At 52.8% G+C, this 25,416-nt stretch overlaps 1 protein-coding gene across 1 annotated transcript in view; it reads right to left on the reverse strand.

Annotated features, from left to right (window-relative positions):
- The window catches only part of RRP12 (ribosomal RNA processing 12 homolog), a 69,832-nt gene that overhangs the window by 8,618 nt on the left and 35,798 nt on the right, over positions 1-25,416 (reverse strand). The window contains exons 6-30 of the mRNA XM_025396125.1: positions 23,781-23,886; positions 23,488-23,604; positions 21,966-22,104; positions 21,729-21,856; positions 19,378-19,476; positions 18,652-18,743; positions 15,572-15,683; positions 15,244-15,341; positions 14,655-14,769; positions 13,494-13,636; positions 13,159-13,280; positions 8,237-8,301; positions 7,982-8,144; positions 7,348-7,502; positions 7,032-7,099; positions 6,373-6,466; positions 5,211-5,369; positions 5,031-5,111; positions 4,771-4,876; positions 4,477-4,584; positions 3,738-3,895; positions 1,354-1,445; positions 1,058-1,222; positions 762-937; positions 424-549 (exon numbers count right to left, since the gene is read on the reverse strand). Coding sequence (XP_025251910.1) covers positions 424-549; positions 762-937; positions 1,058-1,222; positions 1,354-1,445; positions 3,738-3,895; positions 4,477-4,584; positions 4,771-4,876; positions 5,031-5,111; positions 5,211-5,369; positions 6,373-6,466; positions 7,032-7,099; positions 7,348-7,502; positions 7,982-8,144; positions 8,237-8,301; positions 13,159-13,280; positions 13,494-13,636; positions 14,655-14,769; positions 15,244-15,341; positions 15,572-15,683; positions 18,652-18,743; positions 19,378-19,476; positions 21,729-21,856; positions 21,966-22,104; positions 23,488-23,604; positions 23,781-23,886 — 2,987 coding nt within the window. The remainder of the gene's footprint in view (positions 1-423; positions 550-761; positions 938-1,057; positions 1,223-1,353; positions 1,446-3,737; positions 3,896-4,476; positions 4,585-4,770; positions 4,877-5,030; positions 5,112-5,210; positions 5,370-6,372; positions 6,467-7,031; positions 7,100-7,347; positions 7,503-7,981; positions 8,145-8,236; positions 8,302-13,158; positions 13,281-13,493; positions 13,637-14,654; positions 14,770-15,243; positions 15,342-15,571; positions 15,684-18,651; positions 18,744-19,377; positions 19,477-21,728; positions 21,857-21,965; positions 22,105-23,487; positions 23,605-23,780; positions 23,887-25,416) is intronic.

A 25,416-nucleotide genomic window follows, 5' to 3' on the forward strand; every position in this document is an offset into this window, starting at 1 on the left:
ATTGGGATTGGGAAGTTGGGAGGGTTTCAGCCTCTGGCTCTTTCTGCCTCTAAATCATCTTCAGGGCCTTAGCCAAGTTTGCATTAAAAAAAAAAAGAGGAAGGAAGACAAGGAGAAAGGAGGACGGGAGAGGAGGAGGAGAAAAACAGAAGAAAGTAACGGCGCATCACACACAGTAAGGGGAAGTACCATTTCTGATAGTTTCCTTTGAGTTAAATACATATTGTATAAATGGCTTGGTTACAACATAAAAAGATTTCTTAACGTTTCTCAAAAAAGTTTGAGAAACTCAAAAAGTTTGAGGAAGCTGCCGAGAGAAGAGTTTCTTAGGTCTGTTTTTACCCACGCTTCCTCAGCAAGAGGTCACCAAAGGAATAAATAAACACAGTGAATAAATGAATGGACAAGCGCGTTGAGCCCCACCTTTGGTGCCTTCCTCTTCCTCCGTCTTGTTGCCGTCTGCCTCCTCCCTTATGATCAGCCGGCCATCAGCGCTCACCTTGAAGCCATGGTCCTTCTTCCTGCCCCGGCCTGGCCCTGGCTGTGTGGCTGGGATGGAGAGTTTGGCATGAGGAGGTGGAAGGCCAGTCCCATGCTACTCACCCTCATCATGACCAACAAGCCCATCTCAGGGACCCCAAACAGGCACCTCCCAGCCCTGTCCATGGGTCTGCCATGGATGCCATGCCCTACCCACCACCTGAGAACCTGGCACCATGGCAAGTCTGTTTTCTGAGTGTACGGGCCAGCCCTGTGCTTACCCAGGACTCGCTGGGCCACCTTGGGATCCAGGAAGTTGAGGGGCTCGTCCCCACCACCCTCCTTCAGCCATGCCTGGCTCCTCTGTCGCGCCAGCTTCCGCTGCTCCTTGCCCCGGCTTCTTTCCTCCTCCTCATTGTCCTCCTCGTCCTCTGAGTCAGCCAAAATCTCCTCAATGCTAAAGACAGAGAAGTCCCCAGTCAGAGTGCCCCTGGGAGAGGCGGGGGTCGGCGGGCATTGCCTGGGCAGGCCCTTGGGTTGGGAGACACGAGGTCCCATGGCCCTAACATGGTCTCACCTGTCACCTTTGCCCTGGGCGGGCTCCTCCTCCTCCTCTTCTTCCTCCTCCTCTGTGGCAGCCTGGCTCAGGGCTCGGTGCCTCTTGGCCCGGGCCTCAGCTTTCCGGATGTTGGCCAGGACTTTGTGGTACTCCTCGGGCAACAGCCTTTTCACCAGCTCAAATCTGGGGGTAGCAAGGAAGGGCTGATGAGAGGCACTGGCTGGACAGCACAACCCAGAAGTAGTGTCCCTGGTAGGACTGGAAATCCTCGGCTCCTTGCCTGCCCTATCCCCACCCCCGCTCAGTACACAGACCCAAACTTGCGGATGAACTTGGTGAAGAGGTTCCGAAGCTTCATGCGGAAGTGCCGCCGCATGTCATCTGAAAGCTTCCCAATGGCTTCCATCTGCCGGACAGAGCACCGGGCTTTCAGGGAGGCGAGCCTTCCACGCTGCCCCCCTTTCACTGCTGTCCAGCCCAGGGACGCACGCAGGATGATCAAGCCCAGCTGAGGGGAGGGTTAGTGTGGCCCTGCTCCTGGCCCACACCCTGGCCCAGTCATGCTTCCCTTGGGTAGGCAGGCCCCATCTTTCCTCTGCACCCTCCTTCAGGACATAGGCCTGAGCACCCTCACAGGATGAGAGCTTTAGTCTTCTCAACAGTGCTTGGTACTTGACATATATCCTCTCCTTGAATCCTTGGACTACCCCCGAGATATAGGCTATCACCCTCTATTTATAGAAGAGGATACGGCGGCACAGAGGGTAAAGTGTTTGTTAAATGGCCATAGAGATGGGAGTTCAGCCCAGACTCATCTAACACCATGGCTCCTGCTTCGCCCCTAGCACCCCAAGATTTCTCTTGGTCCCCTATGTCCCTTTTATCTCACTGCATTCTGCTCTGGCTGGATTCCTCTTAAGCCTTAATCTGGCCCAGTTTGGGTTACATGTGCAGGTGGCAGATCTTCTTATCTCCAGTGACTCCCAAATGGGCTAGGGGATAGGGTCCGTGTCTACTCTTTTTTTTGAGACAGAGTCTTGCTCTGTTGCCTAGACTGGAGTGCAATGGCATGATCTCAGCTCACTGTAACCTCCACCTCCCGGGTTCAAGCAATTCTCCTGCCTCAGCTTCCTGAATAGCTGGGATCACATGTGCCTGCTACCACGCCTGGCTAATTTTTGTATTTTTAGTAATAGATAGGGTTTTACCATGCTGGCCAGGCTGGTCTCGAACTCCCAACCTCAGGCGATCCGCCCACCTCAGCCTCCCAAAGTACTGGGATTACAGGCGTGAGCCACTGTGCCCGGTTTTTTTTTTTTTTTTTTGAGACACAGTCTTGCTCTGTCACCCTGGCTGGAGTGCAATGACATGGTCTTGGCTGACTGCAACCTCCACCTCCCAGGTTCAAGCAATTCTCACAGCCACACGAATAGCTGGGACTCCAGGTGTGCACCATCATTCCTGGCTAATTTTTGTATTTTTTAGTAGAGATGGGGCTTTGCCATGTTGGCCAGGCTGGTCTCAAATTACTGACTTCAAGTGATCCACCCGTCTTGGCGTCCCAAAGTGCTAGGGTTACAGGTGTGAGCCACTGCTCCTGGCCTCCCCATCCACTCTTTGAAGGGCTTCTATAAATCCTTTTTTTTTGAGACAGAGTCTTGCTCTGTCACCCAGGCTGAAGTGCAATGGTGCAATCTCGGCTCACTGCAACCTCCACCTCCTGGGTTCAAATGATTCTCCTGCCTCAGCCTCCCGAACAGCTGGGATTACAGGCACCTGCCAACACGCCCAGCTAATTTTTGTATTTTTAGTAGAGACGGGGTTTCACCATGTTGGCCAGGCTGGTCTCAAACTCCTGAACTCAAGTGATCTGCCCGCCTCAGCCTCCCGAAGTGGTGGGATGACAGGCGTGAGCCACCGCAGCCAGCCAGGACTTCTATAAATTTGAATAACTCCATGATGGATCACTGCTCTAGCTGTTCTCCTCACCTTGGTCCCTAGTTAGGCTGCAGGCTTTGAGGGCAGCGGGAGGGCATGCTGATTCTCATCTGTCCCTTCCTATCTTGAACCCAAGGCCAGACCCAAAGAAAATATGCAAGAGGGACCTAGAGGTCTGATGTGACTCAAGCCAGTGGCACATGGGAAACTGAGGCAGCGGGTACAGAGAACAGCTTGTCTGGAAGCCTGTCCCAGCCTGGGCGAGGATTCTCTTGGGCAGGAGAGGGCCAGGGACCCTATACCAAGGGGCTCTTCAGATCCTTCTGCAGCCCAGCAGGGGACCCAAAGGAACAGCCTCTAACCAGCAAGGTCAAAATGCAAGATGGGAAAAAAAAAAAAGGCAAGATGAGGGGGTCCTGTGAAGGGAGAGCCCAGCATCTGAGTCCCACAATCTGGAAAATCTCTGACCTCAGTTTCCCCATCTGTAAAATGAGGAGCGGCCCTGCCCGTGGGTCTCTGCCCTGAAGAGCCCTGTTTCCTTCTATGTAGGACTCTGGGGTGAAGAAAGTCACCTGGGCAGTGTGCCCCCTGCTCACCTCCACCTGATGGGCATTCCCCTATGGGTCCCTTTTAGGGCTCCTTAATGACCTTCTGGCTACAAAAAGAAAGTTTGAAACTTGCTGGCCTTGAGGCTTGCTGGGTCCATGCCAGCAGCTCAGAGGCCACCCTGCTACCTGCTAAGGGGAACAGGGACACTCACCACCAGCTGCACGTGCTTGGCCAGGTGTGCCATATCCATGACAGTCACCGCCACCTTGATGAAGCCCAGTGCGGACTTGACCACATCACGGGTGCGGGAGGCCAGAAGCAGGCACACGTTCTCCAGCAGCTGCTCCACTGTGCTGGTCCCCATCAGACCTATGGCAGTGAGGGGGTCACTGTCTAAGACCTAGGACCCCACCCAGACCCAAACCCTCCCCATTGGAAAACAGCCACTCAAGTGTCAGTAGAAGCTGACATTGAGAGCCTTTCCATATGTCCAGGATGGTTCCAATCACGCTCCATGGAGTGGCCTTGGGTCCTTTTATCACCCTGAGGTGGGTGCTATTTCTTGCTTCCAGTTTAGAAATTGGAAACTGGGGTACTACGAGGCTAATCAAGCTGTTCTAGGTCTCATGTGGTTGCCAAGAGGCAGGACTAGTACTGAAATTCAGGCATCAGCCCTAACCACCTCCTAACCACTCTGACAGTGGGATGCAGGGCCGCTGGACTGCACAGTCACACACGGGGACAGGCCTGAGGAAGGTGCCTTGGCGTAGCCGCAAGGGCGGGAGAAAGAGACTCGCAGGAAGGGAGACAGGGAGGCAAGCTGGGCTGGGTGCGGCTTTTCTTCCTTCCTCCAGGCACCTTTTCCCAGTTCCAGGAGCCACCTTATCCTGACCTTTTGGGCATCTTCCTACCCCGAGAGCTTCTCAGACCTTCTAGAAATAAGCATTTACCTTTAAACTCGAAAAGGAGGTGGGTCAGGGCCAGGATGCTGCAGCTGACCATGGTCACCGCGCCCACCAGGCCAGGGTAGATCAGGACGAGGTAGCGCTGCAGGGCCTCTGGGGACAGAGACCAAGGTGGGTCAAGCAAGAAGGACCCATTAGGTAGGGGGACTGAGGGCCAGAGAGGAGCAGCCTGCCCAGGGCCAGGGCACAGAGCTCTCTCCACCTTTTTTGAGGGGTGCTTCCCCACACCCAGTCTATAAGCAGAGTGTCCACCCCCAGCCCGCATCACCCGGGCCTCACCTTCCTGGTTGGAGCCAAACCTTAGGAAAGCATGGCCCATCTCCACGAGCAGCGCAAAAGCATTCTTCCGTGCGCCCACCGACACCTCCTTGGTGCACAGAATCACCTGGCCAAGACAGCCCCATCAGCATCTGCTCCCTAAGCCATCCGGCCGGGCAGCGAATCGAGTCCCCCGACCCCCATCACTGCCCTCCCTGGATCCCGAGGCCCTTAAGAGCTACATTCCAGGGAACCTCTCTAAAATACACCTGCACACTCACCTCTGGGACGAGGGCAGTGATGAACTCCTCGTGCTCAGCTGAGAGCTTCCTCACGATGTGTAGGAGGCACTTCAAACGGGGCTGTGGGCAGGGGGCTACCAGTCAGGACCCCTCAATGCTACCTCCACCCCACAAGCCTCAACAGTGGCTCCTTTCCTGGTGTTGCCCTAGAGCCCTCACCCTCTTGGCGGGCGAGGAGGTGCTTCGCAGCGAGTCCAGCAGCGTCTTCTTCAGGTCCTCCAGGTGGCTCTGCACGAAGAGGGCCCCGGGGCCCTGAGGACTGGCACACACCTCCTCCAGCACTCGGTAGGCCTTCTTCTGCACCCCGTGGGCCTTACTCTGGCAGACAGGAACGGGTGAGGGAGGCCTGGGGCTCACCCCCGTCCAATGCCATTCATGGAGCATCCCCCAGTACTGGAGGGATTCTGAGCAGAAGCGGGCCCTGCCCCGCGGGGGCTCACGTGGCCTGACAGAGGACCAGTGGAATGTGGACAGCAAGTGGTTAACTCCTGGGCAAGGCACAGGGGTTGGGGGTGTGTGCCGTGCGGCCCACCAATCCACTCCACTTGCCCAGCTCCAGACAGTACTCCCTCCAGCGGCCTGAGCTCATGGTGCCTGGCACGTGCCAAGGCCTGCACACCTGCTGCTCTTTCCAGCCGGAGCACTCCTCTCTCACCTTCCAAGACTGACAACTCCTTGCTCCTCCAAGATAGCTCTCTGTCACACTCCCCCAACCCCCAACCCCGGACACCTTTCCTGAGGTGAGGTGACCTGGCCCTGGATTTCCATGTCCACCTGCAGTGCTGCCCCAGAGCACTTCTCACACTATTAGGTAACTGCTACTAAACTGTGGCAGTGGGGGCAGCTTTCAGGGGGTCAGTGGTGGGCTGAGACCTGCAGAGTTGCTGGCCACAGCAGAGGGCATTTCAAGCCTAGGACCTAAACCCTGCAAAGGCACAGACGGGGCCTGTTATATCAGGGGGCCTTAAGGCAGCTGAAGGAGGCTGCAGCAGGGGTAGAGGAGAGTGGAATGGGTGGGATGAAGCTCAGGCCGGTCTGGGATGGGCCTGGGGAGTAAGCCAGGCAAAGAAGCATGGCCTTGGTTCTACAAGAGTCACTCAGCAGGCAAGGCCTAAGCACTGCTGTGCATTTCAGTCCCTTTGGGACCTACAAGACAGATGGGCTACACAGGACACAAAGGGAAGCCACTGCAGGAGAAAGCAGACAGGGACCTGATCTTGGGAAACAGCAAGGGATAAAGACATGAGAACAGGCCCCACCTTCCCACAACCCACCTGCCCCCAAGCGTGGCTGTGTGGGGCTCCTGGCCACTGAGGCTCACCTCTAGGTAGGGCCGGATGGTGGAGTACAGCTTGCTGATTGCGGCTTCGTCAGCACACGGAGCCAAGGCCACGACCAGGTCCAGGACAGACAATCTGCTCGGGGCAAGAGACCAAGGAGAGGGGTGGGGAGCTGGAGAAGGGCGCAGACTACCAGTGTTCTTATGTCTACTGGGTACGGGGAGGTGGGAGAAATCAGGGTGAGGACAAGGGGCTTGAAGGAGCTCATGAACAGTAATAGCTAGCACCTAATTGAGCATTCATCACGTACCAGGCACTGTTCCTGGTGTTTTACACTTGCTAACTCCTTCAATCCTCATAGCAACCTTGTTGCAAGAACGATTATCATGCCCATTTTACAGAGGAGGTCTTAGAGGCAGAATGGATAAGTAATTTGTCCAAGGTCACACAGCCCATAAGTGATGGGGCTGGGATCAGAACCTGGGCAATGTGTCTCCTGGGTCCTTGTTCCTCCCTAGCAGACTAAATAGTCTCTCCAGGAAGAAGGAACTAGTCAGCACAGCCTCTCAGCACAGCCTAGACAATTAATACCTCAAGACTTCCTTAAATAATGCAAGAGGGAACCCACAGTGTTCTGCCAGATGCACCCTCCAGCTCCCTGGGATGCTCCAGCTCAAGTGGGAGGCCCTGAGCGTGTTACCTGGTAAAGTCAGAGCTGGCAGGGTCGAGCACCTTCTCACTGGCTTTTTCCAGGAGACTGTTCACCAACTTGAGGCCCCGACGGAATGAGGAGGAAAGAGTCGTTGAGGAGGAGCGAAAGAAAGCAGCAATGGCAGCAGTCCCAGAGTGGCCTCCCCACCACCAGCAGCCCCCAGCCCTGCCCAAGCCACGACTGCTGGTATGTGCTCCAGAACGCAGAGACCCACATGAGCCCTGGTGGGTAGGGTCTCTGCCTCTCTGACACTGCCCACCTGAGAGCTACCCTCCTCCCTCCTGCCCTCCCTCTCATGGCTCACCTGAGTGTCAGTGATGGTGAGGTAAGTTCTGATGGTTTCCAGCACAGCCCGGCGAGGGGCTGGAGTGTCCCCAGCTGCCACAGGCTGCCCGTACAGGTTGAAGAGGATCGGCAGAAAGTTCTTAGCAAAACGACTCACTTCAACACGGTCGGCCTCTGGCAAAAGGACCAAAGTTTGCACTAAACGCACAGGAGTTGACTGTGCCTCAGTGGCTGCTGGGGCTGTGGCCCAGAGGCCTTCTCTTAGGGGAGCTGGCAGGACTTGGAACTCACAGGTTGGGGGCTCTCTGTGGCAGGAGCTGAGCCAGGGCATGGAGAGCCTGCTGCCCCAGTGGCCCGTGGTCCTCAATGGCTCCAACCCCAGGGAGCCAGCAAAGTGGCAGCCACAGAGTAAAGCCTTCGACACTAACTGAACAAACCCGCAGCAGCTGTCAGCACACTGGAAGTAAAGGTAAGAGGGAAGGGTGGTTTCCAGCCTCCTACCATCCCCTGGGGTCTGCAGCAGAAGCAGCAAAGGATGAGCCCCAGAGGCAAGTCTCTGTGACTCTGCTTGGAAAGGAGCGTAGCAAACCAGGGGATAGGGCCAGGGACCTGTGTCATCCTCCCCAGCCCCCACGCCCACAGCCCACACGTACCTGCCTGGCAGCCCTTGGTGATGAGGGTACGCAGGGCCTGGCACACAGTGACCCTCAGGTCTGGACGCTCGCTGATGGCCGTGCCCAGCGTCCGTGCCAGCCCTTTGAAGGAGGTGGCCACATCCGTGGGCCTCGTGCAGAATCCAGGCAGAAGTGTCCAGATCTGGAGAAGGAGGGGACAATAAAGGAAAGTGACATGCAGCCACCCGTGCCCCTGTGTGCTTCTCCCCACCCCCTCCCCTAGTTGACCCTTACCTGCCACTGGAGTGTGTCGTAGATCTTAGACTCCACTGTGCTGCCTGCCTGAGCCAGGTCCATGGCTGCAGTGTGACACAGGGACAGAGTATGAGCCCAGCACCCTCATAGCCAACAGCCTTATTACCAAACCAAAGCAGAAGCCCAATGATGAGGACAGCAATATGGGTGACTTCCCCCCATCCCCATAAATTAAATCATACCTGTTCATTCTAAAATACTAAAATGAACCTATAATACACAGAAAGCAAACGTCTCTTCATACTCCCACTCCCCCAGAGATAGCCTCTGTTTCTTTTTTTTTTTTGAGACAGAGTCTTGCTCTGTTGCCCAGGCTGGAGTGCAGTGGCGCGATTTCGGCTCACTGCAAGCTCCACCTCCCAGGTTCACGCCATTCTCCTGCCTTAGCCTCCCGAGCAGCTGGGACTACAGGTGTCTGTCACCATGCCTGGCTAATTTTTTGTATTTTTAGTAGAGACGGGGTTTCACCATGTTACCCAGGATGGTCTTGATCTCCTGACTTCGTGATCCGCCCGCCTCAGCCTCCCAAAGTGCTGGGATTACAGGCGTTAGCCACTGTGCCCAGCTAGCCTCTGTTTCTTGTAACTGTTTTATACTTCTTTAAACACATGCCCACTTTTTTTGTGTTTTTTTTTTTTTTTGAGACAGGGTCTCACTTTGTGGCCTAGGCTGGAGTGCAGTGGTGCAATCTGGGCTCACTGCAGCCTTGACCTCCCAGGCTCATGTGATCTTCCTACCTCAGCCTCCCAAGTAGCAGGGACTACAGGCGCACATGCCACCACACCCAGCTAACTTTTTGTAGACACAAAGTTTCACCACGTTGCCCAGACTGGTCTCGAATTCCTAAGTTCAAGCGATCCACATGCCTCGGCCTCCCAAAGTGCTGGGATTACAGGTGTATAACACTGCGCCCAGCCACATGCCCACTTTTAAAAACATAAACAGCCTGGGCGCGGTGGCTCACGCCTGCAATCTCAGCACTTTGGGAGGCTGAGGTGGGCGGATCATGAGGTCAGGAGATCGAGACCATCCCAGCTAACACGGTGAAATCCCGTCTCTACTAAAAATACAAAAAATTAGCCAGGCGTAGTGGGGGGCGCCTGTAGTCCCAGCTACTCAGGAGGCTGAGGCAGGAGAACGGTATGAACCCGGAAGGTAGAGCTTGCACCAAGGACGGAGTCTTGCTATGTTGCCCAGGCTGTTCTTGAATTCTTGGCCTCACACAATCCTTCTGCCTCAGCCTCTCAGAGTGTTGGGATTACAGGCGTAAGCCACTGCCTCAGCCTGCCGAGTAGCTGGGATTACAGGCACGTGCCACCATGCCCAGCTAATTTTTGTATTTTTAGTAGAGACGGGATTTCACCGTGTTAGCCAGGATGGTCTCGAACTCCTGACCTCATGATCCGCCCATTTCAGGGGTTTCTCCATGTTGTTTAGGCTGGTCTGGAACTCCTGACCTCATGATCCACCCATTTCAGCCTCCCAAAGTGCTGGGATTACAGGCATGAGCCACTGTGCCCGGCCTTACTTTCTTCTCTAAGCACTTCCTGTATATTCTCACAAGATCATGTGTGAAACCAGGAAACCATGCCCTAGAGCAGGGTTTCTCAATCTTGACAATGTGGAAATTTTAGGCCTGGTACTTTTTGTTGTGTGAGGCCGTACTGTGCATTGCAGGGTGCTTAGCAGCATCCTGACCTCTATCCACTAGATGCCAGAGCACCCTTCCCGCAACGGTAACAACCAAAAATGTCTCCAGGCATTGCCAAATGTCCTACAGGCAGCAAAATCACCCCCCTTGTTGAGAACCACTGCCCTAGACCAGGAGTCAGCCAATTTTTTGTGCAAAAGGGCCAGTACTTTAAGCTTGGCAGGCCATATGATTTATATTTTTCTTTTTTTGTTTTTTGAGACAGACTCTCACTCAGTTGCCCAGGCTGGAGTGCAGTGGCGCGATCTCAGCTCACTGCAACCTCCGCCCCGCTCGGGTTCAAGTGATTCTCCTGCCTCAGCCTCCCGAGTAGCTGGGATTATAGGCACCCACCATCATGCCTGGCTAATTTTTGTATTTTTAGTAGAGATAGGGTTTCACCATGTTGGCCAGGCTGGTCTCAGGCTCCTGACTTCAGGTGCTCTACTCGCCTCAGCCTCCCCAAGTGCTAGGATTACAGGTGTGAGCCACTGTGGCCAGCCCACAATACATATGATTTCTATCACAATAACTCTGTCATTAAAAAGTAGTGTGACAGGCTGGGCATGGTGGTTCCCGCCTGTACTCCCAGCACTTTGGGAGGCCGAGGCAGGCAGATCATCTGAGGTCAGGAGTTTGAGACCAGCCTGGCCAACATGGTGAAACTCCATCTGTACTAAAAACACAAAAAATTTTTAAAAAGTGAGCTGGGTATGGTGGCATGTGCCTGTAGTCCTAGCTACTTGGGAGGCTGAGGCAGGAGAATCGCTTGAATCCGGGAGGCGGAAGTTGCAGTGAGCTGAGATCACGCCACTGCACTCCAGCCTGGGTGATAGAGCAAGAATAAATGTGGCTGTGTTCCAATAAAATTTTATTTACAGGCTGGGCACAGTGGCTCATGCCTGTAATCCCAACACTTTGGGAGGCCAAGGCAGTTGGACCGCCTGAGGTCAGGCGTTCGAGATCAGCCTGGCCAACATGGTGAAACCCTGTCTCTACTAAAAATACAAAATTAGCTGGGCGTGGTGGCAGATGCCTGTAATCCCAGCTCCTCGGGAGGCTGAGGCAGGAGAATCTCTTGAACCCAGGAGGCGGAGATTGCAGTGAGCTGAGATCGCGCCATTGCACTCCAGCCTGGGCAAAAAGAGCGAGAGTTCGTCTCAAAAAAACCAAAAAAACAAGAAAATTTATTTACAAAAACAGACAGTGGATGAAATAGTTTAGCAATGCTGCCCTAGATCCTCAAAATCCAATGAAAACGAAAATCTCCTGAAGCCATCACTAGGTCGAGCAATGTAACCCGACGCTCTGCCTATCCTCATGTAGGCCTGAGTCTGCCTAACACAGGTCAGGAGTAAACTAGAGGATAAATGGAGAGAGGAGACCATGATCACGAAGGATAAGAAACTATGTCTGAAAGGAGAGGGGCAGGGGATTGGGGATGTGCAGCCTGAAGAAAGAACACCTCTGGGGTAATCATCATTTTCAAATACACATATATCACCTACAGTCGCGCATCGCTTGACAGGGTGCGTTCTGAGAAATGCGTTGGTAGGTGATTTTATTGTGTTAATAGCATAGAGTGTATTTACACAAACCTAGATGGCACAGCCCCTACACACCTGGGCTATGTGGGGTAGTCTATTGCTCCTAGGATAAAACCTGGACAGCATGTTGCTGTACTGAGTGCTGCAGGCAACTGTAATACAATGCTAAGTATGTGTATATCTAAACACAGGTAAATACTGAAAAAGTACAGTAAAATACGGTATTATCATCTTATGAGACCACCATCATTGAAACGTCATGTGGTGTGTGACTGTATATGTATGTACATATATACTCATATATATAAATACACCTGGCTAGGCGTGGTGGCTCACATCTGTAATCCCAGCACTTCAGGAGGCCGGGGCGGGCAGATCACCTGAGGTCAGGAGTTTGAGACCAGCCTGGCTGCCATGGCAAAACCCTGTCACTACTAAAAATACAAAAATTAGCCAGGTGCAGTGGTGGGTGCCCGTAGTCCCAGCTACTCGAGAGGCTGAGGCAGGAGAATCACTTGAATTGGGAAGGTGGAGGTTGCAGTGAGCCGAGACTGCACCACTGCAGTCCAGCCTGGGAGACAGAGTGAGACTCCATCTCAAAAAAATAAACAGGCCGGGTGCGGTGGCTCACGCCTGTAATCCCAGCACTTTGGGAGGCCAAGGCGGGCAGATCACAAGGTCAGGAGATCCAGACCATCCTGGCTAACAGGGTAAAACCCTGTCTCTACTAAAAATACAAAAAAGCCCGGCGTGGTGGCGGGCGCCTGTAGTCCCAGCTACTCGGGAGGCTGAGACAGAAGAATGGCGTGAACCTGGAAGGCGGAGCTTGCAGTGAGCCGAGATCGTGCCACTGCACTCCAGCCTGGGCGACACAGCGAGACTCTGTCTCAAAAAATAAAAAAAGTAAAAAAAATAAATAAATAAAAAAATAATAAAAATATATACCTACAGGCTGGGCATGGTGGCTCACGCCTGTAACCCCAGGACTTTGGCAGGCCAAGGCAAGTGGATTACCTGAGGTCAGGAGTTCAAAACCAGCCTGGTCAATATGGTGAAACCCCATTTCTACTAAAAATACAAAAAATTAGCCGGGTGTGGTGGTGGGCACTTGTAATCCCAGCTACTCGAGAGGCTGAGGCAGGAGAATCGCTTGAACCTGGGAGGCAGAGGTTGCAGTGAGCTGAGATCAGCCACTGCACTCCAGCCTGGGCAACAAGAGCAAAACTCCGTCTCAAAAAAAATAATAATAAAGCAAATAAATAAATAAATAAATACACCTAGAAGTATATAAAAGTATATATACGTATAAACAAATGTATCACAAACTTTTACAAAATCGATCTCAAGGGCTTGCGTGAGGAAGAAGGGGCACAGCTGTTCTCTGTGATCCAAAGGGGAAGAACAAGGCCCAGCTGGGGCAGCTCCATGTGGAGGCAGCTCCTGTCTCACAGGGCAAGCTCTGCCACAGGGCGGGCTACCTGGTCACGCCTCGGAGCAGCAGGGAGGGAGACAGGCACTCGAGCACTGGCTGGCCAGCTGCTCGGCAGAGGGATGTTGTCAAATGTCTTGAAGGCTGGATGTGTGGGACTCAGCACCCTTCCCAATCCCATCTGTGAAGCCTTCAGGACTGTGGGGAGCCTCAGGTCACACACAGGCACTTCTACCTTTGCTCTTCAGGGTGTTAGCCAAGGGCAAGAAGTAGGTGGTGAAGAAACCAAGTCGCGTTTCCTGAACGTGGTCTCGGATGACAGGTAGCAGCCAGCTCCGTGGGAAATCCAGAGTCTCCCTGGGAGGAGAATGGGAAGAACCCAGTGAGGACGAGGGGACAGCCCTGAGGGCAGTGCATAGCGTACTGAGCCCAGGACAGAGCGAGACCTCCTCTGGCCCCTCCTGCCGAGCCCTGCACTGACACAGACTTTAGTCCACAGCAGCAGACATCCTTTCCAGGGGAGAGAATAAGTCTGGGGCTTGTCAGGAAGCCAGCCAAGGCCACACTTACTCAGAGCCATCAATTTCCAAAGGCACAGCCTGCAGCACCACCTCAGGTCCCATACTGGTCACCGCAGCCCCCACTGCCTGGTCGAGAGCCGCCGTGTGGGGGAAATGAGGGGAGAGGCGCAGGTCACACAGGGACTGGAGGCACTGGAGCAGAGATGAGTGACCACACATCAAGACATGCTCAAAAGCTGGGACCCATGACAAGACCCCGCCGAAGGATGAGGCTGGAATTCTGGGCCTGGGTTCAACGCTACACCAGAGGGTACAGAGTGAGAACCCAATTAACCACTGGTGACTATAAAATCCCAGGGCCTAGGATTTTACAAAATTCTGTTACATTTAACGACATATAAAAATTAGGAAATTTCAACACAAATGTAGATTTCCAGTTTATCTTCGAAAATGGGACAAATTTATCTTGTCTGCATGCAACAATTAGCAAATCAGCAGGCGCTGAGGAGACAAAGCTGCACCCTTGGGTTCACCCGGGCCACAGCCCTCCCCCAGTCACACTTTCATGGCCCTGCCTGGCCTCTTGTATAAAGCCAAATTGGTCAACCTAATCTATGAGGGCTCCGGCCAGGCCTCTTGAGGGAGACCCTGTCCTCCCACTACGGTTCCTTTTCTCCAGCATGGGAGGGAGTCAGCGAGGAAGGCCCCACAAGGCCAGGAGCTGCTGCCTCTGCTGATGTGGGACCAGTCTGGGGGCTTCCTCAGGTCCCTACTCTCTCCTGGACTAGGGTCTGCTCAGCATCCCTGAGTGATCCCTGATCCTTAAATGGTTAACCCTGGAGGAACCTTCCTGGAACCTAGGGCTGTTGAGAACATCAACGCTATACTCACTGGTTACAGGAAACTTAGATAACTGAAATGTAAAAGATAAGGGCTGGGGGTAAGGGAAAGCAAATAGATTCCCCAAGCTTCAAAACCAGCAACTCCAGCAAAGGCTAGTGAGCAGGTGGGGGGACTCCCACCCTTTTTCCTGCCCCTCCCTTATTGGCTCAGTCACCTTCCAGGGGATACTGCATGGGGCATCTGCTATGGCCCTGTCAGGGTAGGGTGGGGAGCAGAGTGCAGATAACAGACACACATGCCCTCCAGGAGCCCTCAGTCCAAGGGCCAGCACCACCTTCTGCCCTGGCCCCAGTCGCTCCCCACTCACCTTCCTCATCACAGGGTGGGCCTGTCTCCCACACACCTCGAAAAAGACACACAGCAGCTGCAACACGGAGCTCCAGGCCGCATGGAATTTGTATGTCAGGCCCTCCTCCACTGCCCTGCCAAGGGAGCGGCGCAGTCAGGGCCACGGTCACACGCCACCCTGTACCCCCTACCAGAGAAAGTCAATGACCAGCACCCTGAGCTACAGATGCTAGCTGGCCAGCAAGAATGGGGCCCCAGAACAGACAACGGAAGAGAACTAACATTTGTGACATGCCCACACTCCATATGTGAAGAGTTTAATTTAGATAATGCTAGTGCTTAAAGAAAAATTGATGAGGTGGTTATCTGACCCAACTTCAGATGGGGAAACCACTAGGAAACCAAGAGGTAAGGTGTGGCTAAAATATGGCAGGCGCTCAAGTCCACGGTAGCTGCTCTGACAGATGTTCAGTAAGCAGCCTGCAATCCCGTAAAGCACTGCCACTGCAAGCCTGGCCCACAGCAGGTGGACAGTGGAGCATTCGTATTATATAGAACTTTCCTCAAGGTACCACCATCCCTTCCTAATGCGGACCCCATATCCTCACCTGAACATCTTGGCAACAGACTGGGCAGGGCCCGAGGCTGAGGAGGTCACGGAGCCAACATCAGCCATGTGGGGAGCCACGCATTCCTTCAGGATCTCCTGCAAAGAGAGGCCACAGGCTTTCTGGGCTCAAGGTAGCCCCCCAGGACCACTCTCCCCTCCCAGGCGATAGCTTCCTGGGAGTCTAAGAAGCTTCAAAGAAACCTATCTCCCATTTTGAGAGCGGCCTCTCTGGGCCTGAGCTGGTAGCCTGGGGCCAGTGCTGGGAAAGACAGGGCAGCCCGCAGAAGCCCCTGTGTTCTCTGCTTCCTCAGCTAAAGTTGCAGTACCTTGAGGCTCTGCGTGGCAGCAGTCACCACTTGCGAGTGTGGGGAAAGGAGGCAGGTCACCGCGGTTCCAAAAAAGCGAGGGAGGTGGCCTAGCCCCAGGTCCCACTGCAACCTGTCAAAACAAAAGGTTTCTGTGGGGCCTGGCCCTGAGCCCTGGGGACCCGGGCAACCAGGGCTCAGGGCTGAGATGGCCCAGGTCTGAAAACAATCACAAACCCACTGATCTGCAGGGCTCCACAGGGCCCTTCGGGTGGGTGGTTTTTAAAAAGGCACTATCATTCAAGTAATAACTACATGTGGTAAAAAATTCAAACAGGTCTTCAAGGTGTAAAATGAAGGGCATGCCTTCCCCAACTCACCCTTCTGGCCTGACCCTTATATGCATTTCCCAGGGGAAAATCAAGGTTAAGTTTCTTAAATATCCTTCCAGAAGTTCTAAAACGCACAAACATAAAAATAGTAACTTCTGTTAACTTTTTTTTTTTGCAGTGGTGCAATCATAGCTCACGGAGTCTCAAACTCCTGGGCTCAAGCGATCCTCCCACCTCAGCCTCCTGAGTAGCTGGGGCTATAGGCACAAGCCACCATGCTCAGCTATCTTTTTATTTTTTGTAGAGACAGGATCTCACTGTGTTTCCCAGGTTAGTCTCCACCTCCTGGTCTCAAGTGATCCTCCTGTCTTGGCCTCCCAAAGCCCTGTGATTCAGGTGTGAGCCACAGCACCTGGCCTGGTAGCATTTATATAACTCTTTATCATATACCAACCATTGATATAACATACATCCATTTAAACCTTGTAAAAACCAATGAGATAAATCCTGTTATTTTTCTATTTTATAGATGAGGAAAGACACAGAGAAATCAAGTAACTTGCCCAAGGCCACCCAGCTTGGCAATGGGGTCAGGATTCACATCCTTAGCAATGTGGTTCCAGAGCATACATAGAGAAACAATCACACCATACCTGCTATTCTATGTCTTGCTTTTTCCCAGTATATCTTGGAATTCTTTCCACGTAAGTGCACATACAACCACTTCGACTGTTTTTTGTTTTTTGGGTTTTTATTTGAGATAGGGTCACCTTGTCACCCAGGCCGGAGCGCAGTGGTGCGATCTCAGCTCACTGCAACCTTCACCTCACAGGTTCAAGCGATTCTCGTGCCTCAGCCTCCCAAGTAGCTGGGATTACAGGTGTGCACCACCACACCCAGATAATTTTTGTATTTTTAGTAAAGATGAAGTTTTGCCATTTTGGCCAGGCTAGTCTCAAACTCCTGGCCTCAAGTGATCTGCCCACCTTGGTCTCCTAAAGTGCTGGGATTATAAGTGTAAGCCACTGTGCCAAGCCCACTTTGATTGTTTCTAATGGCTGCACAGTACTTCATTGTTTATATTTCACCCCTCCATGGGACATTTAGCTTGCTTCCAGTTTTTATGTGTTACCTAGAGTGCAATGATAAGCATCCTGGGATGCACACTAGAGCCTGACTGTGGGTGTGCTCCTGCAGGATGAAATCTGAGAAGTGGTGAATGGGGTGATTTTGCCATTTTTGGACACCTCCTAGTAAAGGCAGTTTGGTGCAGGAAAAAGAATGTGGGCTGGGCAGACCTGGGCCGGGCAGACCTAGGCCAGAGACCTGACCTTACTCATCAGGGGCTGTGTGACTAGCTCACTCACAGAGCCTCGGTTTCTGGCTTATAAATTGGGGCTAAACGCTTCCTCATGGGGTTGCCTTGATTAGTGAAAGGAAACACAGATGAAGAGTGTGTGGCACACGCCTGGGTGAGAGCAGGCCGCCTGGGTGAGAGCAGGCTGCGGGAACCGTTCAGCTGCGGAGAAGACAGGTCCAGCAAAACACAGCCACGAGGCCTAAGAGACCCCTGCCTCCCTCCATGCAGGTCACCAACTGGTTACTGTATACTCAATTTCTTCTCAGCCTTATTCCAGAAAAGTGGAATTACTATTAAGTGGCCAAGCCCGAACCTGAAAGTATGCAGACACAAAGCAGAAAGTCGGTTCATGGGACTACAGAACCTAGAGAAGGGAGCCACCAGTCCAGGCGAGTGGAGTGGAGCGACAGAAAGGATATGCAATGGCCAGGAAACTAAGTGCACAGGAAGACACAGCCAGGGAGCAGCAAGAGGCAGGGTGAAACTCAGGCCTCAACCTGGGACGCAGGGCTCACAGCCCACCTTGCTGCTCCTCATAGCTGGCTGGCAAACGCTCTGGCAGGAATCAGACCCTGTTAGAACAAGCTGCACCGTCCTACCCCGTGCCTCACAAAAACAAGAGCTGCTCTGTAGCTCATTTGACACGGAGATGCCGTCAGGCCCCGAGAGGCTGAATAGCATATCCAGCCTCTGAATGGAGGCCCTGAGCACCCCCAACCTCAAAAGCCAGGACGGAGGCCCTGAGCACCCCGAACCTCGGCAGCCAGGACAGAGGCCCTGAGAACTCCGCAACCTCTGCAGCCTGGACAGAGGCCCTGAGGACCCCCAACCTCGGCAGCCAGGACGGTGGCCCTGAGGACCCCCAACCTCGGCAGCCAGGACGGAGGCCCTGAGGACCCCACAACCTCGGCAGCCAGGACAGAGGCCCTAAGGACCCTTCCCAGCCGGGCGCGGTGGCTCAAGCCTGTAATCCCAGCACTTTGGGAGGCCGAGATGGGTGGATCACGAGGTCAGAAGATCGAGACCATCCTGGCTAACACGGTGAAACCCCGTCTCTACTAAGAAATACAAAAAACTAGCCGGGCGAGGTGGCGGGTGCCTGTAGTCCCAGCTACTCGAGAGGCTGAGGCCGGAGAATGGCGTGAACCCGGGAGGCGGAGCTTGCAGTGAGCTGAGATCCGGCCACTGCACTCCAGCCTGGGCTACAGAGCGAGACTCCGTCTCAAAAAAAAAAAAAAAGGACCCTTCCCAACCTTGGCAGCCAGGACGAAGGCCCTGAGGACCCCCGACCTCAGCAGCCTGGACACAGGCCCTAAGCACCCCCACCTCGGCAGCCTGGATAGAGGCCCAGAGCACCCCCACGTCGGCAGCCTGGACAGAGGCCCTAAGCACCCCTCCTTCATCCGTACCTCACCAGGTTGATGTGGGCTTTCTCCATGACCTTAAGCCAGGCTAGCAGGGGCTGTAAATCATTCTCACTGGGAACATAGTCGTACAGGGCCTAAAGGTGGGAATAAGCAGGTGACTAAGCATGTGGGGTCTGCAACAGCCCAATGACCATGACCCCTTCCCATCCTGGCACCAGCAATGTCCTGGGTACAGTGCTTGTGACCCTGGCACTCACAGCCCCCTTGGCTTTCCCAGATCCTGCCTCTCCCTTCTCCACGAAGCCCTCCCGGCTCTGATTCTTTGGGAGAACAGCCTCTAGGAGCAGCGGAATATCATGGCTCACACACTCCTTTGTGCCTCTGACAAAAGCCAGAGGCCTTCTTTGGGGAAAAAAAGCCGTACATTTTGCTAACACTTTGGGGGATCTGTTCCCCCTCCCAAAATCCATCCCAGACCTCTAAGGTCGAAAGCCCTGCTCAAGGTATCTGTGAGCACCACGAGACTATGCCAAAACAGTTCATTAAAGTTAACTAGGTCAAGGGTCAAGGTCCCAGCTCCTGGGGACACTGATGTGAATTTGATGGCTGGACTCCAATCCTCCTTCCCCGTCTACTGGCCTCTTCCACTGGGACAACCCAGCCCAGCCAACCTCACTCTGTAGACAAGGCGCAGAGCCAGTGCCCCCAGCACAGCCTCCCAAGGGACCCCCCTCCACAATGCCCCCACACCCCACCAACAGGCCTCACCGTGATGATCTGGGCGTTGAGCTCTGCCGACAGGGTGCTCAGGCCAGGCCTGGCATGGAAGAGGCTGTGAAAGGCCTGCATGGCACAGGCTGTCACCAGCTGGAGGGGGACACACAGGCTTAGAAAGGAACTACAAAGCTGGCCCTGGACCCCTCAACATTCCACTCCACTCTGTGTGCTAGGGAGTTAAGGGCCCCCTGAACCTCACACATGCCCCCTGCACAGAGACACCCTGAGGACTGCCACCTTAGTAAGACATGGAAGCCCCTGAAAAAGTTTTAAATGATTTAAAAAGACAGAAACATTAACAAAATGGTTTTAACATAACAGCCAAAAAAGCAGGCTATAAACGGTCTGCATGCTATAATTACAGCTTTTTTTTTTTTTTTGAGATAGAATCTCACTCTGTTGCCGGATACAGGGATGAGACCAATACAGATGCATGCCACTGTGCCTGGCCAATTTTTAAATTTTTATAAAGATAGAGTCTTGTCTTACTATGTTGCCCAAGCTGGTCTCAAATTGCTTGCCTCCTGCCTTGGCCTCCCACGTGCTAAGGTTACAGGTGTGAGCCACCGCTCCTGGCCTTTACATGTTTTATCATGTATATTTGTTTACCCAAAGAGAAAATGTCTGAAAGGATAACCAGAAAGTTATTCGCATTGTCTACCTTAGGAAACAGAATTTGGAAGGAAGGAGATTTTTACTTTATACACTTCTGACTTTTTTTTTCCTTTTAAACAATGATCATATTATTTATATTTTCAATTTTAAAAATATGTATGTAAATAAACACTACAAAAGAATACACAAGGCTGGGCGCAGAGGCTCACACCTGTAATCCCAGCACTTTGGGAGGCCGAGATGGGCGGATTACGAGGTCAGGAGATCGAGACCATCCTGGCTAACATGATGACACCCCGTCTGTACTAAAAATACAAAACAGCAGCTGGGCATGGTGGCAGGCGCCTGTAGTCCCAGCTACTCAGGAGGCTGAAGCAGGAGAATGGTGTGAACCCGGGAGGCGGAGTTTGCAGTGAGCCAAGAACACACCACTGCACTCCAGCCGGGGCCACAGAGCAAGACTCTGTCGCAAAAAAAAAAAAAAAAAAAAAAAGAGAATACACAGTGAGTTGGTGGGGTATCTGTGAGGGGGGATTGGTTCCAGGACTCCCCATGGACATAAAAAACTACCAATGCCCAAGTCTCTATTTTAAATGGTGTAATATTTGCATATAACCTACATGCATTCTCCCATATACTTTAAATCACCTGGATTACTTATGATACGTAATGCAACATAAATGCTGTGTAAATAGTTGCTACACTCTGTTGTCTAGGGAATAATGACACGGAAAAAACACTGTACATATTCAATACAGAAGCAAGCAACCGTTTTCTTTTTCCTGAATATTTTCTTTTCTTTTTCTTTCTTCCTTTTTTTCCTTTTTCTTTTTTTTTTTTTTCCTGACACAAGGTTCTTGCTCTGTTGCCCAAGCTGGAGTGCAGTGGCATGACCAGAGCTCACTGGGTTCACTGCAGCCTTGACCTCCTGGGCTCAAGCAATCCTCCCACTTCTACCTCCCAAGCAGCTGGGACTATAGGCACGTGCCGCCATGCCCAGTTTCCAAATATTTTCAATCCAAGGTTGGTTGAATTTATGGCTTTGGGACCCACACATACAAAGGGCTGACTGTATAAAGATTTACAGAAATGTGCCAGAAATGGTAGAAATACAGGAAATCATTTTTCATGTGTCTTTAAAGCTGCTAAAAAAAAATTGGGTGGCTCACGCCTGTAATTCCAGCACTTTAGGAGGCTGAGGCAGGCGGATCACCTGAGGTCGGGAGTTCAAGACCAGTCTGACCAACATGGAGAAACCCCATCTCTACTAAAAGTACAAAAAATTAGCCAGGCGTGGTGGTACATGCCTGTAATCCCAGCCACTCGGGAGGCTGAGGCAGAAGAATTGTTTGAACCCAGGAATCAGAGGTTGCAGTGAGCCAAGATTGCGCCATTGCACTCCAGCCTGGGCAACAAGAGCGAAAATCCATCTCAAAAAAAAAAAAAAAAAATTTGGTATGGGTACATAGAGCTGGGGCAGGAGGGTTTACCAGCCCACTACAGATCCACCCTGACTCTGACCTGATCTCTGAGGTCAGCTTCCATCTGGAAGAGGACTCTGATATGGCCTGGCCTAGCCAAACACCACAGATTGATGTAGTACCGTTGGTTTTAGCCTAAGAACACAGGCAGGGAGACCCCAGGCCCTGCATTTTGACTGACCAGCGAGTTCCTCAAATGCCACCACTGCAGACCCCCCTTCCTCTAGCTCTTGGGCCTGAGCTCACCACATGGCTCAAGGTCATGACCCTGAGGAGAGTCTCACTGCAGCTCTTCACCAGGCCTTCTGGGAAGCAGGGCAGCAGGTCCTTCAGCAGCGTCAGCATGTGCAGCGTGGTGGTGGCCTCCTTGGAGCCTGATAGACAGAAGTGGAATTGAAACACCAGCCCCCGCCCTGCAGCAGGCCCTGTCCTGCTCTGCCAGCCACTGCCTCCCATCCACCTGCCCTCCATTGGCTTCCCCACCTCCAGACTTCTCAATCTCCTGGATGCAGAACTTGGCAGTGGAAACGGCAGCAGGATGATGGGCAGGGGCCTTTTCGCCAAACATGAATTCACTGCCCTTGAGGACTGAGCATACTCCATGCTGGGCAGCCTTCCGGATCTGAGGGGCAAGGAGAGCAGGGGACAAGGCCAAATCAGCATTCCACCAGCATCATGGGTGTCTGGCACAAGCACCAACCAATTAGCTTTGGCTGAACATATAGATCCAATGATGATCTAACTACTACAGATCCAGTGCTATGCCAGGGCCTTCATGTGTACAGAATCCTGAGCTGTGAAGCAAGACAAACCTTGGTTCAAATCCCTGCACTACGACTAACTCACCAAATGGCCTTAAGCAAGCCCAACTACCTAATTTCTGAGTTTCAGTATCATCTTTAAAACAGGGGGTTCTTCATTCACTCAATCATCCGGCAAACACGGTGTGTCCACCAAGCCAGGCGCTGTTCTAGGTCCTGGCAAACTGGCAGTGAATAGCAGGCAACGCACCTTCCAGCTGGGAGGCGGAAAACAAATACATAGCAGAAGGTTAAAAAGTACTTTGCAGACAATCAGGCAGGGGCTGCCACTTCTTATACAGTGGTCAGGAAAGTGTCACCACAGTGAAGTGCCACTGCAGCGAGAGCTGAAGAAGGTGAGGAAAAGATCATGTGAGCACCGAGGGAAGGAGGCATGAGAGCATCTGGGCTGATGGTGCTCAGCACTGGGAGTGATTACATGACTGTTATTGTTACCACCTTCTGCCCTAAATTTCCAGAAGAAACAGTGGGGAACCACCACTTCCCAAGCACCTGCCGTAAGCCAGGAGATGCACCAGGCCTGTGAGGAACACTGGAGTCTCCCCACAACTCTGTAGCAAAGCTGGTGTGATTATCTCTATTTCTTTTTTTTTTTCTTTTGAGATGGAGTCTCATTCTGTTGCCCAGGCTGGAGTGCAGTGGTGCAATCTTGGCTCACTGCAACCTCTGCCTCCTGGGTTCAAGCGATTCTTCTGCCTCAGCCTCCCGAGTAGCTGGGATTACAAGCGCCCACCACCATGCTCAGCTAATTTTTATATTTTTAGTAGTGTTGAGGTTTCACTCTGTTGGTCAGGCTGGTCTCTAACTCCTGACCTCAAATGATCCTACCACTTTGGCCTCCCAATTCACTGCTCACACCTCGAGCAGTGAATTCAGGATCCAACTCAGGTCTGTGTGACTCCCCCAGCTACGCCACCCTCCCTACCGAGGTAAACAGACATACGGGGAGAGTCCATGTCAACAGGGCAATGGCTGACAAGGCACCAGAGACTCAGACAGGGCTGACAGAGAACAGCCTCCTGGAGGAGGAAGAGCAGCCCCGCCTTCTGCATCTAAATGCATGGTGCCTCAGAGGCAGAAATCAGAAGCCAGTACTCAGGGCAAGCTCCCCGATGCCACTCAGCTAGCCAAGTCTGGGCTGCGCTGGGCCGAGTGGTGGCTGTCCCCTTGTCACATTTTCTCACCTTGGGCTTGGAATGCACCGTGAAGCTCAGCAGCCCATGGTACACCTGAAGGGTCACAGGGTAGCCCCAGGCCTCCAGGTCTTGCTTCCGCAGAAGGGTGGCCAGGCAGGAAAGGACCTGGAAGAAAGTCAGAGCCCTCAGTGCCACCAGCCTTGGCCAGGAGGGAAAAGAGCCCAGGTTCTCACTGACTCCAGAAAATCCCGCCTAAACCCCTCTCAGGGAACATCCAAGCATCACCAAATCAGACAGGCTCTGGGAGATGCCAGATGAGAAACTAAACCCCAGACACTAACCCATCGGAGGACAGAGGTGGAGCCGCTGCTGGCCTGGGCTGACATGACATCCATGAAGGCTTTGGAGGTATCAGAGAACTTCTTAATGAGCACAGGGCTGGGAACACTGTGGGAAAGAACATAGACGGTCACCCCAGAGGATCCCTGAAGAGCAGCTGGTGCAGCCCCTTGTGGTACCAAGGACAGGGCAAGGGGCGCTGGTGGCACAGTCACTCAGCAAGTAAGCAACAAAGTCAGAACAGGTGCCCACCGTTATCAGCCAGCTCAGTGTGCTTTCCACCCGGGATCCCTGCCTCCCTCACCTTCCTACTACCCACTCATAAACTCACACCAATCCTCTCTCCACCTCCCCTGGCAGTTCACAGCTCCAGAAAGCCCGGGGCCAACAACCCCTTCCCTCCCTTCTGCCACTCACTGCTCCAGGGATGCCCTTCCTAGGGGCCAACACTCACACTCCCTGGTATAATGACCCAAATCACCCAGGGCCTTATGTTGTAGAATGCCACCTGATACACAAGTATCTTTTAAATTGTATTCTGTTTTTTTTTTTTGTTTTTTTTTTTTTTTTGAGACAGAGTGTCGCTCTATCACCCAGGCTGGAGTGCAGTGGCGCGATCTCGGCTCACTGCAAACTCCGCCTCCTGGATTCACGTCATTCTCCTATCTCAGCCTCCTGAGTATTTGGGACTACAGGTGCCCACCACCACGCCTGGCTAATTTTTTGTATTTTTAGTAGAGACAGGGTTTCACCGTGTTAGCCAGGATGGTCTTGATCTCCTGACCTCGTGATCCGCCCGCCCCGGCCTCCCAAAGTGCTGGGATTACAGGCGTGAGCCACTGCGCCTGGCCTAAATTGTATTTTAAAATTTGTGGCCGGGCACGGTGACTCACGTCTGCAATCCCAGCACTTTGGGAGGCCGAGGCTGGTGGATCACCTGAGGTCGGGAGTTTGAGACCAGCCTGACAAACATGGAGAAACACTGTATCTACTAAAAATACAAAATTACTGGGCGTGATGGCGCATGCTTGTAATCCCAGCTACTTGGGAGACTGAGGCAGGAGGATCACTTGAACCCGGGAGGTGGAGGGTGGGGTAAGCTGAGATTGCGCCATTGCCCTCCACCCTGGGTAACAAGAGCAAAACTCCATCTCAAAAATAAATAAATAAATAAATTTCTAATTGTGGTAAAATACACATAAGATAAAACATCATTTCGGCCAGGCGCAGTGGTTCACGCCTGTAATCCCAGCACTTTGGGAGGATGAGGCGGGCGGATCACGAGGTCAGGAGATCAAGACCATCCCGTCTAACATGGTGAAACCCCATCTCTACTAAAAATACAAAAAGTTAGCCAGGCATGGTGGCGGGTGCCTGTAGTCCAAGCTACTTGGGAGGCTGAGGCAGGAGAATGGCATGAACCTGGGAGGCGGAGCTTGCAGTGAGCCAAGATGGCGCCACTGCACTCCAGCCTGGGAGACAGAGCAAGACTCCATCTCAAAAAACAAACAAACAAACAAGCAAACAAACAAACCAAACATCATTTCAATGATTTTTAGGTATATCATTCAGTACTGTTAAGTATATTCATGTTGTGGGTTTTTGTTTTTGGAGACAGGGTCTCACTCGTCACCCAAG

The sequence above is a fragment of the Theropithecus gelada genome, chromosome 9 (assembly GCF_003255815.1).
Source record: "Theropithecus gelada isolate Dixy chromosome 9, Tgel_1.0, whole genome shotgun sequence".
Lineage (NCBI taxonomy): Eukaryota > Metazoa > Chordata > Mammalia > Primates > Cercopithecidae > Theropithecus > Theropithecus gelada.